Source organism: Vigna angularis, chromosome 7 (genome assembly GCF_016808095.1).
Source record: "Vigna angularis cultivar LongXiaoDou No.4 chromosome 7, ASM1680809v1, whole genome shotgun sequence".
Taxonomy (NCBI): Eukaryota; Viridiplantae; Streptophyta; class Magnoliopsida; order Fabales; family Fabaceae; genus Vigna; species Vigna angularis.
The window spans coordinates 29,064,425-29,079,565 of record NC_068976.1 but is presented as its reverse complement, the minus strand read 5'-3'; the positions used below and the strand labels follow the sequence as shown (position 1 = coordinate 29,079,565).

Here is a 15,141-nt window from a genome sequence, read left to right as displayed (position 1 = left end):
GCTTTTGACTTATTGGTAGATTTTAAGACTGTATGAATTGTGTGAAATTTTTTATTTGGTGAAATTGATAAAAGTGTTATTTTATTGCCTTATTTTGTATTTGACAAAGTACTTAAAATTGTGAAGAGTTGAGAATTTGATATTTGGTTTGAGCAATTGGTTCATAAGGATGTTTTCCAAGTGCACTAAAATGATATTTGGTTTAGAGTAGAAAAGAAGTAAAAGAAATCTACTAAGCCAATTGCATGCTAAAATGTCAAGTTCTTTTTGTATACTAATATGATATTGGGCTCTAGGTATATACCATCGGGGACCACTTCGAAATAGCCAAGTCAAATAGATCTAGTGGTCATGACATTGGGTGTTACTCTGTATCATCGGGCACTCACTTGAAAATGAGTTCCAGTTGTGCAGAGCATTGGGTGACATGCTTAGACCATCAGACGCTCACTTGACAAGGGTTCTAAGCATAGTTAGTGTTGGGAACCATTTTGGAATTTAAATTCCATATACCATCGGGGACCACTTCGAAATAGCCAAGTTAAATAGATCTAGTGGTCATGAAATTGGGTGTTACTCTGTATCATCAGACACTCACTTGAAAATGAGTTCCATTTGTCCAGAGCATTGGGTGCCATGCTTAGACCATTAGACGCTCACTTGACAAGGGTTCTAAGCATAGTTAGTGTTGGGAACCATTTTGGAATTTAAATTCCATAAAGCTCTAGGGCCTGAAGTGTTGGGAGTTGGATTCATCATTAGGGTGGGACCTACTATTGGGAGGAAGACTCAAACTGTTGGGCACAAGTTTGATCTTTTCCCACGGAGCTTTCTGCCAGAGTATTAGAAAGTGAGTTTTTAAGCCTAACTCAACCCCACAAAACCGGCTTGTAAGGTGAGGTTTGCACCTCACTTATATATATATATATATATATATATATATATATATATATATATATATATATATATATATATATATATATATATATATATATATATATATATATATATATATATTATAATTTGGCCTTATCTCTAGTCGATGTGGGACTTCCAACACCCTCCCTTCACGCCGAGGTATAGACATCTCGTGCGTGATAGTAGAAATTGGGTGGTCCGATAATGGTCTGATAGCGGGTGAAATAGAAGAATAGAATGTCCACTTAGAACTCGCTAGAATAGGCTTTAACCATAGCTTTGATACCATATTAGTAGTGAACTTTAAGTCTGACTCAACCCCACAAAACCGGCTTGTAAGGTGAGGTTTGCACCTCACTTATATATTATAAACTGGCCTTATCTTTAGTCGATGTGGGACTTCCAACACACCCCCTTCACGCCGATGTTAAGACATCTCGTGCATGATAGTAGAAATTTGGTGGTCCGATAACGGCCCGATTGCGGTTGGAATAGAAGAATAGAATGCCCACTTAGAACTCGCTAGGATAGGCTCTAAAGCTCTGATACCATATTAGTAGGTGGGTTTTTAAGCCTAACTCAACCCCACAAAACCTGCTTGTAAGGTGAGGTTTGCACCTCACTTATATATTATAATTTGGCCTTATCTCTAGTCGATGTGGGACTTCCAACACAGAGTGTCGCTAGGCATTATTGGGTTGACATTGAGCAATATGTACTAAGTTAGTTTTCATATTAATTTTTTAAATATTGTTATGGTACGTGTGAATTCATTGAGGAAGATTATATTATCATATCAAACAATGTATGGATTGGAAAGTTTGGTGAAAGAGATTTATATTGTGTGATGGAAAACCATTCAACAACCAAAACCATGGCTACAAAGATTAAAGAAGATGAAGACTAATGGAGGAAGACTATAGATTTGAAGAATGAAATACATAAATTTTCTTTCATCATCTTTATCTAGTGTTAAGTTTTAAATGGGTTGTAAATAGGCTTGTTTTGAGTCTTGTATTTGGGACAAACAGAATATTTTTTGGGTTTTGTATTTTGGTCACTTAAAATAGGAAAGTTTGTGTTTTAATTGATTATGTAAACTATTAATTGATTAAAATAGAATGTGTTTAGTAAAGCACTTGTTTGGCTTTGAAAAATAAATTCTTGAGTGACTAGGTCTTGCAAAAAAATTAAGGTTTATTTGGGCTAAATTAGGCCTAAGGAACACTAGAACACTTGCTTAGAGAGCTTTACTTACATTTTGCACATGTGACAATGTGAAAAGCATGATTCTAGATTATATATTTTGAAGGAATTACCAATATCATATATATATATATATATATATATATATATATATATATATGGGTGTTACTCCCTTCACCACCATCACTTGCTCCCTCTACCACCCCATCCCTCTTTTACCATTCTCTTTATTTTTCCATTCCTATTTTACCCTTAGTAAAATTTTAGGCTTAATATTTTTTAACCTCTCTATATGTATGAAGCGCAACAACTCTTCTTCCTCTTTATCATTCGTCCCTCATTGTTTCATTGTGTTCTTCTTCCTCTCACGTTCCACTTCTTCCTCTCGTTCATAGAATTGTGGTGTGAGAGTGTGGTGGACTGAAAGCTTAGTGAGAGATTGCAAGTGGCGGAAGCAATTGATCAACCGTGCTGTGTGTGGTGGTGGTGTGGTGGTGCTTGAAGGTGCAGGTCCTGATATTCGTCGTGAAGGTGCGTAATAAACCCTAAAAATTAAACGTATAATCTTTAAACAGATGTTGACATCCGCTGACGGATGCTCACATCCGTTTAAAGATTATACGTTTATTTTCCAGGAGTTTTTTTTTTATATTAATTTTGTATATATTTTAATAATGTAATTTATATGTTTTGATATATTACTTTTGAACATATTTTGATGTATTTTAATAATGTATTTTTGAAGATCTTTATTATTATTAGTATATATTTAGATTTTTTTATTTTGCACGTTATATATAATTAGTTTTTGTTTTAATGTTTTTGTATATATATATATTTTTTATATATGATTTTTGTATTATTTAACAATTTTATAATTATATAAAAAATTATTTATTAGTTTAATTATATGAAATATATAATTTTATTATATTAATATTTTTATATTTGTTTGATTAATTATTAATTATATTAATAAGATTTATTATAATTTTATAGGTGATTATTGTTTAAAATGGATGAATATCTTCATATGGATTCTCAAGTTGGTTCTAGTTTGATATCCGATTTCTCTTCATTCATTAGCAAAGTTGGAGAGGGAGATTTGACAAATAAATTTACCACAAATGAAATATTTCGTTCACGAGAGCACTTAAGTGATTGGGTAAGAGGGATGGCTTATGATTTAGGATTTGTTGTGGTAATAGTAAGATCTGATATAGCTACTAGTATACGGGGAAGAAAAACGTTCGTCATACTTGGATGTGAAAGAGGAGGGAAATATCGAAAATACAAAGCTGATGCAGTGCCTAGTGTATACGACACTCGTAAATGTGAGTGTCCGTTTAGATTAAAGGGTAAACCATGTTCAGACGGTGATGGATGGGTGTTGAAGGTGATGCGTGGACATCACAACCATGAGTTGGCTGAAACTTTAGTTGGACATCCTTATGCTGGCAGGTTAAATACGAGTGAGCAGTCATTATTGGTTTATATGACAAAGTGTAAAGTTACACCTGCAAATATTTTATTAACCCTCAAACAAAATAATGATCGAAATGTCACAACGATTAAACAAATTTACAACGCAAGGCAAGCGTATAAACGATCATTGAGAGGGTCCAGAACTGAACTACAACAACTTATGATGTTGTTGGACCGGGATAAGTACATTCATTGGAGTAGGTGTGCCGACGATTCAGAAGTTGTTACTGACCTGTTTTGGACACATCCTGAAGCGGTGAAATTGTTAAACTAATTTAATGTTGTATTTTTTATGGATTCTACATATAAAACAAACAAATATAGACTTCCATTGCTTGAGATTGTGGGCATGACGTCTACAGGGTTAAACTTCTCTGCAACATTTGCTTTCTTGTCTACTGAATAACAGAGTAATTTCACATGGGCTTTGGAAAAGCTGAAAGGTTTATTTTTAACATCTGAGGGTGCTCCTAAAGTCATTGTGTCTAACCGAGACTTGGCTTTGATGAATGTCATTGCAAATGTATTCCCTGAGTCATATAAGATGTTATGTGAGTTCCACATACTTAAAAATGTTAAAGCTAAATGCAAAATGTTAGTTCATTCTACTGAGGTTTAAGTGTGTTGATGGATGCATGGCAAAATGTAATGGATTGTGTTGATGAGAGCTTGTTTGCTGAGTATGTGAATGGTTTTCAATACGCAAGAATTTCATGGCCTTTGTTCTTTGAATATGTGAATCAGACTTGGATTATTCCGTACAGTACATACTTTGTACAGTTTTGGACAAACAAAGTAATGCATTTAGGGAACACAACCACAAATAGGTATGTTGTAATGTTATTTTATTTTTTTGTTTTATAGATAAATATTTATTTGCACTTGTTGATGGTTTTTATTTTATTTTAGGGTTGAGTCTGCTCATTGGAGTCTGAAGAAAGTTCTGGGCAATAGTATGGGTGATTTGTGTTCTTGTTGGGATAGTATTCATAATGTCGTTATCCTACAACACAACAAGATTAAGGAATCATTTCAAAGAAGTTTGTTGCTCACGAGTAACCCTTTTAAAGGATACATATATAAAAAACTTATTAGGCGTGTCTCTCAATATGCATTGGATCTCATTGCTAAGGAATTGGAAACAGTGCAACAGATAGGATTGAACTCATCAAAGTGTGGATGCGTATTGAGACGGACATTTGGTGTCTCCTATGCATGTGAATTAGCACGGTATGATGTTGGATTGATCCCTTTGGGTGAATTTCATATCATGTGGCGAAGATTGCATTTCTCAAATGTTGAATTAAATGAAACCGAGCCCGAGTTATCCATTAAAGATAAGTTGAAACAAGTAGAAGAACGATTCAATGAGGTTGACATTGAAGGTAAAGTCACCATCAAGCAGAAGTTACTTGACATTATTTGTCCTACATTGACATCAATGGTCCCTCCATTACATAAAGTCAAGACAAAGGGTGCTCAAAAAAGTAAAGTTCAACGAAGAGAAAGGTCTACTACGCGAGATCCATCATATTTTGAGTATGTCGATGTCTTTCATTCAACCATAGAATCTTCAACCGTGAAAAGTAAATTACAATCAAAGCCAAATGTAGTGAAGAAAAAGAGAGTTCCAATGATAGACCAGTTTCATTCTATTACTCACCCCTTCATTATGGACGTTGTTGATGTTGTGGCTGATTGTCATTGTGGATATAGATGCATTGCTGCGTCGTTGGGACTCGGAGAAGATTCATGGTCCGTTATCAGAAATGATTTGTACAAAGAACTCAGTCAATGGCGTAATGAATACGCAAGCCTAGTAGGAGGGTATGATAGACTAGAAGAATGGAGGAACTCTTTGTTGGTGCAGTCACAGTCAAGGGTAAGTGTTTTTTGTTTTATGTATTTTATTTATTATAATTATTTTATCTAACAACTTTTATTTATAACAGGCTAACAGGAATAAGTGGATGACATTACCAGACATTGGTTATGCAATTGTTAACCGATATAATGTTATCTTAGTGTGTATGTCATCATCTCAAAATTATACTATCTTCCCACTACGTTCCACACCACCTTCTGATATAACTCAACATCGGTTAATTTGTATAGGACATGTTCATGGATGTCATTTCGTGCAGCTAATTGTATTATTTTGTGATTTCCTTTGAAAATTACTTATGACTCAATTAACTATTGTAATTTGTATTATGGTAGGTTAAGTTACAAGAAGGTTGTCATTTGCCCATGGTGAATATCATCTCCTCAACCTACTATTATCCTGAGGCACGAGCGTGGTCATCTATTTATACTAGTAGGATGCAAGCATTTGCAAAGTTGATGGGCGTAACGACATCTTATGTTGACTTGGGTGATTCGTGATATTTATGAAGATATGTAAAAATACACTATTACTTTTTGTTAAGGTGTATTTTAAGCCTATTATGGACCCACACCATTCATTCAACTGAAATACTAAACATTTACTTTTCTATCTTATAAAAAAACTCCTGGACGTATATCTCTCCCTTCTTTTCCTTTACGTAACTCCTAATATAATATTATATATATATATATATATATAACACCTAATATAATATATTATATATTTATATATACATATATGTACGTAACTTTTATAGCATGCATATCAAAGCGACCCCACTTCAATTCCCAATGCTAAAATCACTAATATACCTGGCATAAAATTTTCAAGAATTTAAGCAGCACCCAACCTAAGGAATTGGAAGAAAAGTAAAACTTATGTACTCTATAAAAGTAATGTGATGAATGGCAATTGTTTTGAAAGGAATCCATAAAAATTTCATAATAAATGACATATTACCTTAAAATAAGTACTACATGCAAGGATTCCATATAAAGTATGATTAATGGTGTATATTTAGATTAATAAAAATAAAATGAATAATATAATCATTGTAGAAAATCGTAGTACTGTACCGCATTTAATAATGCAAGTTTTATAAAAATTAAATTACAACTCTAAGCCATTAGTTGAAATAAACCTCTGCACCATATTTATAAAACGAAAATCATATTAAATGAAAATAGGGTGAATGCCATAATATATTACAACTTGTCCAAAAGGAGCCTTCCAACATTCATTAAGCATGCACAGACCTAGTAGCAACGATGAACAAAAGACTTCTACTCTCATAATATTAGTTGCATATTTAGGAAATACAAAAAAATTTTAAGAAATGAAAAACATACAAAATGTAGTAATTTACTTAAGGCCAAATTTTGGAAAAAAAAATTATTTAACGAACATTTAAGGTAAACATTAGTGTATCCCAAATAACACATAATCTCGTGAGTCGTAACTTGTTAAAAAAATGAAATACAAAGTCCTATCAATTAGACGTCGATTGTCTACCACGCATATGCCTTTGCACTCTCCTAGTCGGAGAATATTCGTCAATGTCCTCATTAGCAATCTGAAGCAGGTCCATCGAAACCTGATGTGCAACAGTACCCTCGGTCATATGACGACACGATATCAACGATTGTAACATTCTCGCCATTCGCCTAAATCTAGCCTACATTATAATTATATCAAACAAATAAATAAACATGGTTAAGAAAATTTAATAACATAAGCAATAAAAAATAACATACCACGACACCAGATGGTGAAGGTGGAGAGGATCTACGATGGGGTCGTGCCTCCTATGGAACATCGGGACGTTGTGTAGACGCAAGAGCCGGTCTCGCGTGGTGGAGCAGGAATAATATAGGGATGTGAAACCCTCATAAACCATTGTATGTATCCATTGACACATTCAGAAGGGTATGATATTTGTCTCACATTCATAATAACGTGATTCATGAAGTGCAACCACGCATAATCAACAACGATTACATTTGCGTCTGCAACGGTAGTGGGTGGTCGTGGAATCTCCTGGTATAACCCAAACTGCCTCATCACACGCTCAGGAAAATGACGGGAAAGGGTGTCATCAATCCGAATCCATCCAGAATACATACAGATGTCGAAGAATGGACGAATTCCCCGATGTCCCTCATATTGATGCCATACAACTTCACTGTATGCCAGGCCATCCAACTGCGACCGAATCTCTGCAAGAGTCGAACTCTGCCGAGGGCTCTGCTACCTAGTCGCACGTGGTGTGGTCTCATCATAAGAAGACATCAACCGCCTCCTTCCCATGCTAGGGAAATGCTCGTATATCCAACTCTAAAAATGCAATTATTAAATTAAATATCTTTCTTCTTTGAACATGGAAATAAGTACATCAAATAAATGTGAAGGGTATATGTCTATACCTGAAACAAAGTCAGAAATCCAGCCATCTGCTTCGTGAAAGCCAGACTCGCATCCCCGACCTGGTCGTACAAATGGGCGAGTGCAGCAACACCCCAAGCATATCTGCCACACGCGTGTAAATCTCTAAATAATAGTAGGTAAGACACGCGTATAAAAGTGACACTTTTATTTGAGAAAATCGTGCATCCTACTAGATGCAACAGATATGCTTTGGCAGCATAGTCCCAATGCTGCGACTGACACCTCTGAACATATATCTCTCTAAGTCAGTTGATTCTGACTTTCGGACCACGTGCATCCTCCATCTCAGCACCAGCTGCGCCACCATCAACGTCGAGCAAGTCTACAAGGGCTGTACGAGCCTCCTCAAATTCCAACTCCTCCAAATCACATAATTGTCTCAGTATCGAAAGGTGAAGTAAAGTGGAGACGTCGTCAAGAGTGATCGACATCTCCCCTACAAGGAGATGGAAACTAATCGTCTCAAAGTGTCATCTCTCTATGAAACCGAGCAACAAGCCCTTATCAACGTAATCTTAGCAAATATCTTCGGCGCAATGTGTTGAATTCCTTCGGCGCACGGTCCTAAATTATTAACTTTTTTACCATGCGAGATCAACTTCAGTATCTCCCCTCGATCCTACACAACAATATTTAATATCAATTGTATTCGAAAAAAACTTAATAATTAAAATTTAAGTTATGCACTCACCCGGCCCTGCGAAATACCATAAGCAACATGTTGAACATAGTGAGTCAGTAATGAAGTATCACGTGGACCTCCAGGAAATCCATCGACATCCTCTTCCTGTATGTCAGGAACATCGACATGTTCATCCTCCTCATTATTGTCATCAGGAGCTTCAAATGCCTCCTCGTGAACAAGACCCTCATAGGCCTTATATGCCTCCTCCTCAAACGCTCGGTCCTCGGCTATAGGGTCATCCTAAATTGGAGCTGCACGTCTTCTCCGAGCTAAAGCTGTAGGTCGTCTCCTACCTTCACCCTGTGCAGAACTCTCTCCTCGAGAACTCTCTCCATGAGAACTAAAAGATGCACCTCATGTTCTTACCATTTCTGACAAAAATATTTTTAATTAAATTAATAATTATTTCATTAAATTAATATTATTTTTTTCATTAATTTAAGGTTTAAACCCTCTGATGGTCCTCATATTTATGTGGGAATCTCAGTTGGGTCCTCATATTTGAAATTGTCTCAATTGGGTCATAATATTTGTAAAATTGAACAAATTTTACCATATCCGTTAAGTTGTCGTAAACGGCTTTAAAGTCTGCTGATGTGGTGATACTGATATGTGTGATCTTATTACGTGGAAATAAATTTTAAATAATGACGTGGAATTTGATAACTTTTACTGCTACCTCATCATCCTCTCCACAAAAAACCTAATTTCATAACCCTTGTCGCCGTGCCGCAACTTTGTCGTCGTGCCGCAACTGTGCCGCCACCATCATGCCGCAAGGCCGTCGCGTAACTCTAATTCGTTCTCCTCCATCAACACATCATCTTCTTCACAGTACATACAACGCCTACCTTGCCTCAAACAAGATCCGCCATCAATAGCGCAAGACTTCACGCCACCACCCAATTTTCTCCATCGCATTAGACCATCACAGGAACGCCAACGACGCCTCCATGGTCGCTGTGATTCGCAAATCTCCACGAACACATCCATAATCTCTGTGAGCCAAATCGCAAGCCTCTTCCATGGCATTCTCCAGAATCGTGCGGCACACGCTCACAACAAGTCACCATTTTCGCAACTCGAAGCCACCAGAAACCAACCCAGAATCATGCTCTCCCCACCATCAACATTGACCTACAATAAGAAAAACCCCAATCGCAAATCCCCGCGACCATGCACCGCGTCACTATGTTCGTCTCCTTCATCTCCACTATCGCACATACCTACACAGCAAAACCCAATATCGTTTTCCCCAATTCTCTTGCGAACCTTGCGCAGTCATCTCATCACCACCACAACACCGTGACCACCAAGCCTCTACCTTCGTATCCCAGTAGAAAATTCCCTGCAAAAATCTATTCATCAAGATTTCCTAATTTACACCATGAGTTTGATTCACCTGTATCATCTATGAAATTGCAAAAAGAGAAGCACAACCATGAATCTCCACGGTGCGGCAGAGGAGAAGAGGCGAAACCCTATTCTCGCATGCGTGACGGTGCAACAGTAGAAGCCCCTTTCCCAAATCTAAAACCCTAATTTTGGGTAGGGAAGGGGCTGACACATGTGATAATTTTTTAATTTAAATAAAAATTCCACCTAATTAAATAATGCACATCAGCATAAACACGTCTTCACAGTTTAACACCATTTAGGACAACTTAACGGATAGGGTAAAATTTGTTCAATTTTACAAATATTATGACCCAATTGAGACAGTTTCAAATATGAGGACCGAACTGAGATTCTCACATATATATGAGAACCATCCGAGGGTTTAAACCTTAATTTAATAATAATTATTTCATTAAATAAAATAATTTTAATTTAGATATAAATAAATAACAAATTAGAAAAAATCATTAAATTTAAATACTCTATAAATTAATTAACATTTATGCGATATGCGACATCCGTTCATGGCCTGTTATCTTCTTCCTCTCTCCGAACACATGCACACAGCACAGACAAAACATAGAACCACCACAAATCCATAGCAAAACAACATATTCAATACATTTTAAAAAAAAAATTAAAACTATCATGAAAAACGACTAACCTCTCGTAGACCTAATGACCACTGCACACACCGTCGCTGAAGCAAGAAAACAGATATGGAGGAGAGATGGAAGATGAGAAGAACAGATGTGGTGGAGATAGGAGGTGAGAATCTGAGAGAGAAGGAGAGTTGGGAGGTAGGGCTCAGTCAAAAGTAAAAATGAGTATTAGGGTTAAAGTAAATAATTAGGTAAAAGTAAAAATTGTTATTTTTATAATTAAGAAAGGTTATTTTTGTAATTAGAAAAAGATGTAGTGGAATTGGGAAGGTGGAGGGAGCAACACCATATATATATATATATATATATATATATATATATATATATATATATATATATATATATATATATATATATATATAGAAAGAGAGCACGGCTGCGAGTTGGGGTGCATAATCTTTGTTCTCGGGATGGAGGCAGAGTGGCGGTGACCTGCTTCGTTGGCGAAGGCTCTGGTCAGAAGGGAGGCACAGGATGGTGGTTCCTGGCATGGAGGTACTCTCATACGAGAGAAAAAAAAATCGAAAGAGAAAGGGGTGGAGGAGATGAGAAAAGGTGCTCGCATTTTTATAAAAAGAAAAGTAGAGATGAGGTGCATGCGGTAGCGTGGAGAAGACAGGGGAAGATGGGAGACAAAAAACCAATTAGGATTTTTAATGCACTGAAGGGGTAAAAGCGAGATTAAGAAACGTTAAGGGGTGCAGGAAGAAAACATTTAAGGTGTAATAAGAAATGGCCTAAAATATGAACGTTATTCATTCAGGGTCCAGAAGAAATATATTAACTTTTTTTTTATATATCAATAAAAAAGTATCCGTCTATTGTAAGTAAATGTGGCTGACATAATTTGGAGATTACAATTACCAAACAAATATTACATTAAAAGACAACATATATTTATACGAAATAGAAAGTTGGTAATGTTTATGTGACGAAAACATATATTTATGGAAATTTAAAAGAAAAAAGGTGATACGTTATTGTGTATGAATTAACTATAAGTCTTATTAATGTAATCATACAAATTAAAGTATGACCTAAAAGTTTATGTGATGTATTAGTAAATAGGATTTTAATATTACTAACATAAATACATTACATTTTTTAATAAGAGCGTATTTTAATATTTACAAATAATAATTTTAAGTTTATAAATTCTTTACTTGTCAATTACTAAATATACATTTTATGTTTTTTTAAAGAGGAGGAAGGAAGAAAAATATTTCGATAATAAAATAGTCCAATCTATCAAAGGTTGATGAGTCAACTCAACTTTTAGTCAAGACTGATCTCATTCAATCACTAGTCTGAACTAATTTGATTTGATCATTGGTTTAGATCAATCTAACTTGACCATTGATTTGGATCAATAAGTTTGATCATTAGTCTGAGTTTACTAAGTTCAACCATCAACTCAACTTGACTAGGTTCGATCATTGATTCAGATTGACTTGGCTTGCGCTTGACCCAGGCTGACTTAGCTCAATCCTTTGTATGGGGTGACTAAACTCGATCTGACTCAACTCAATATTGACATAAACCAAATCGACTTGTCCTTTGGTCTGGAGTGATGGATTGAGTCGACTCAACCATTAGTTATAATCGACAGAACTTGACCATCGTTTAGGCTGTCTCACCTTAACCATCGACCCAAGTTGACTCAACTCAATCTTTGGGCTGGATTTCCTTGCCTTAACCTTCAATGTAGTCAAACACATCGATTTTTGGCCTGGATAAACTTGGCTTAACCTTCAATCCAGGTCGTCTCGGCTTGACCTCTGGACTAGCATTTCTTGGTTTGACATTTGGCCTGGGTGAACTCAACTTGACCTTAAGCCCGAGCAGATCCAGTTCAACCTGGCTCTAACTCAACTCAACCTAGTCCAACTTGTCTTGACTTGGACCAAAACTAACTCAACTATATCTTATATCCAGGCAGAACCAATTCAACCTAAGCCTAATTTGACATGACTCGACCTAGTTCAACTTATCTCAACATAGATCCAAGTTAACTCAACTTGACTTGGAATCAACCAATTTGACTCACTCTTTGACTTTGGTTGACTTAGGTCATCCTAAGCCCCAATTGACTTGGCTCTACCTTTATATACCTCAACTTTGGATTTCAAAATCCAAAAATTTATCTAATTTAAAGCCAATCCAAATATGATAAAATAGATCATACTTAAAATCCAAAAATATTACTTTAAATTTAAGAATGATCCATTTAAATGAAATCAGTGTAATATAAAATTTAGATAATTATAGATTGCATTTGAGAATTTGAATCTTTTTATCAATTATATATATATATATATATATATATATATATATATATATATATATATATATATATATATATATATATATATACATAAAAAATCTATGTGATCATAGGTTTAATTATTAATTTGGTCCCTTCATTTGTAGTGTTAATTTGCTTTAGTCCCTATATTTATATTTGATTCAATTGAGTCCTTAGTTTTTTTATAAAAAATTTAGATTCAATATGATCCATTCCGTTAAGTTGACATTAACCTTGTTTTTGTATGTGTCACCTGTCAGCTCGTAGTATTTTCTTTTTAATTTTTTAAAATTAATTTTACATGTCAATGTTAGTGTTGTGTCATGTGATAGTGCATTGTTTCTTTATCTTGCATTGTTTCATTGAGTGATCCTTAGATATGCGTTGATAGAAAACTAATTTCGATCACGTAGATATGGATTAGAGTTAAATTAATTTACCACATATAGGTAATGATTACGTGAGAAGGGTGAAAAATTTTATACAGTTCGCTCAATGTAATGTTGGTAATGTACAAAAAATGTAAGATGTGATATTCTTGAGTGAATTGTTGAATGAGAGAAGATTTGATGTTGCCAAAATTGGAGAACATCTTTCGTGCGATGGATTTCTGAAGAATTATACAACATGGGTGTCATGGTGAATTGTTAGACATTCCAAGTATGTTTGAAACACATGAATTTGTTGATTAGACAACGGACAATAGATTAAAGGACATGATCTATGATGTTTGAGTACAATCCTTTTCTGAAGCGATGTATGAAAATATGTCCATGATGTAGAGACTCCATTATATCTTGTTTCAACTAACTTCACACAATTATTAGAAGTGTTAAGGTGGATGAATTTGAAGACACTGAATGGGTGGACTGATAAAAGTTTTATAGAATAGCTTTAGTTGTTTAAGGAAATGCTTCCTAAAAGTAATACACTACCTGATCGAAATTATGAGTATTTAGATTCCTAACTAATGTCATGTTTGTTTTTTGTGTAGCAACATTGTTAAATTGACTTTTGGTTACACAAAATCAAAACAAACTAAGTTTCCCTACTAATGAAATATAAGGACAACCTAGGTATCAATCCAAGGACTCGACTAAATTAAGTTTAGAAAATGTAAAGTTAAATCTTGTATTATATTGCAATTATTTACTAATGCAAGGTCGGGACAGTAGAAAAATCTAAATGAAAAAAAAGAAAAGAATTAAAACTAAAATCTATTTAAAGAGAAAAAAAAAGTGAAATAAAAGAACAAGAAATTTAAAATACCTAAAACAGATTTGAAATTAAATGTATTCAGAAAATATACCTAAAATTGGGTAAAACTAAATGTTGAAACATAAAAGTAACACATACATGAAAAATAGAATGAATCAATTAAAATCTAAACAGTGAAACATAATAGAACCAAATCGAAAACTAAGAAATATGTTAATCACTTGTCAAAAGGTAACAGAACTTGAAACAGAACTACATCTATCAATATCCAGAACAATTAACAACCTAAAATCATGATTGAATCAAGAGGAAACATTTAAATTGCATCAATATGAAGTAAAGACAGAATCACAATGTAATTAGAGTTTATTAAGAAGAAAACATAGAAATTACAAGAATGTAACCGGAAAAGAAGAACTGAGATGCTCACAGGTTGTCACCACCGTGATTTCCCGATCAACAGTTTAAGAATGATGAAAATCTAACCTATGAAAAGCGAGTAAACCTAGACTAGAAATGAATCGCGATCTATACCTTACGCGCAGCGTGTATCACCCGCCACGTTCTCACTCTCTACTCAGAACTCTCGTGCGGAGTCTGTCACCCTTCGTGATACCACAACACACTCGAGTGGAGTCTGTCACCCTCCACCGTGAGTCTCTACTTAGTACAACAAAACCCTTTTTATAGGGTTCAAGAGAAAAGAGAACCTGCGCTCTGACATTTCACGCATCTTCTTCAATCGGACGATCAACCCTTCTTCTCTTTCACTCTTTCTCTCTGAACCCTTCGATCATCCTCTTCATCTTTCTTCTTCTTTTCTGCTGATTAAGCTTCCCGCACGTGCCCCGATCTTCACTAAGCTTCTAGTCAAGTGGCATTTGGGCCATGGAGCCTCTTTCTCTCGCGCTCACTTTCTCTTCCTTGAAGC

General features: G+C 35.1%; 1 protein-coding gene across 1 annotated transcript; it reads left to right on the top strand.

Moving 5' to 3' along the window:
* The first annotated feature begins 3,139 nt into the window (after positions 1–3,139).
* LOC128197877 (uncharacterized) lies at positions 3,140–5,994 on the top strand. The gene is made up of 6 exons (XM_052880722.1): positions 3,140–3,585; positions 3,811–3,865; positions 4,019–4,132; positions 4,354–4,436; positions 4,519–5,491; positions 5,830–5,994. The coding sequence occupies exons 1-6, from the start codon at positions 3,140–3,142 to the stop codon at positions 5,992–5,994; spliced, it is 1,836 nt and encodes a 611-aa protein (XP_052736682.1).
* The last annotated feature ends 9,147 nt before the right edge of the window (positions 5,995–15,141 follow it).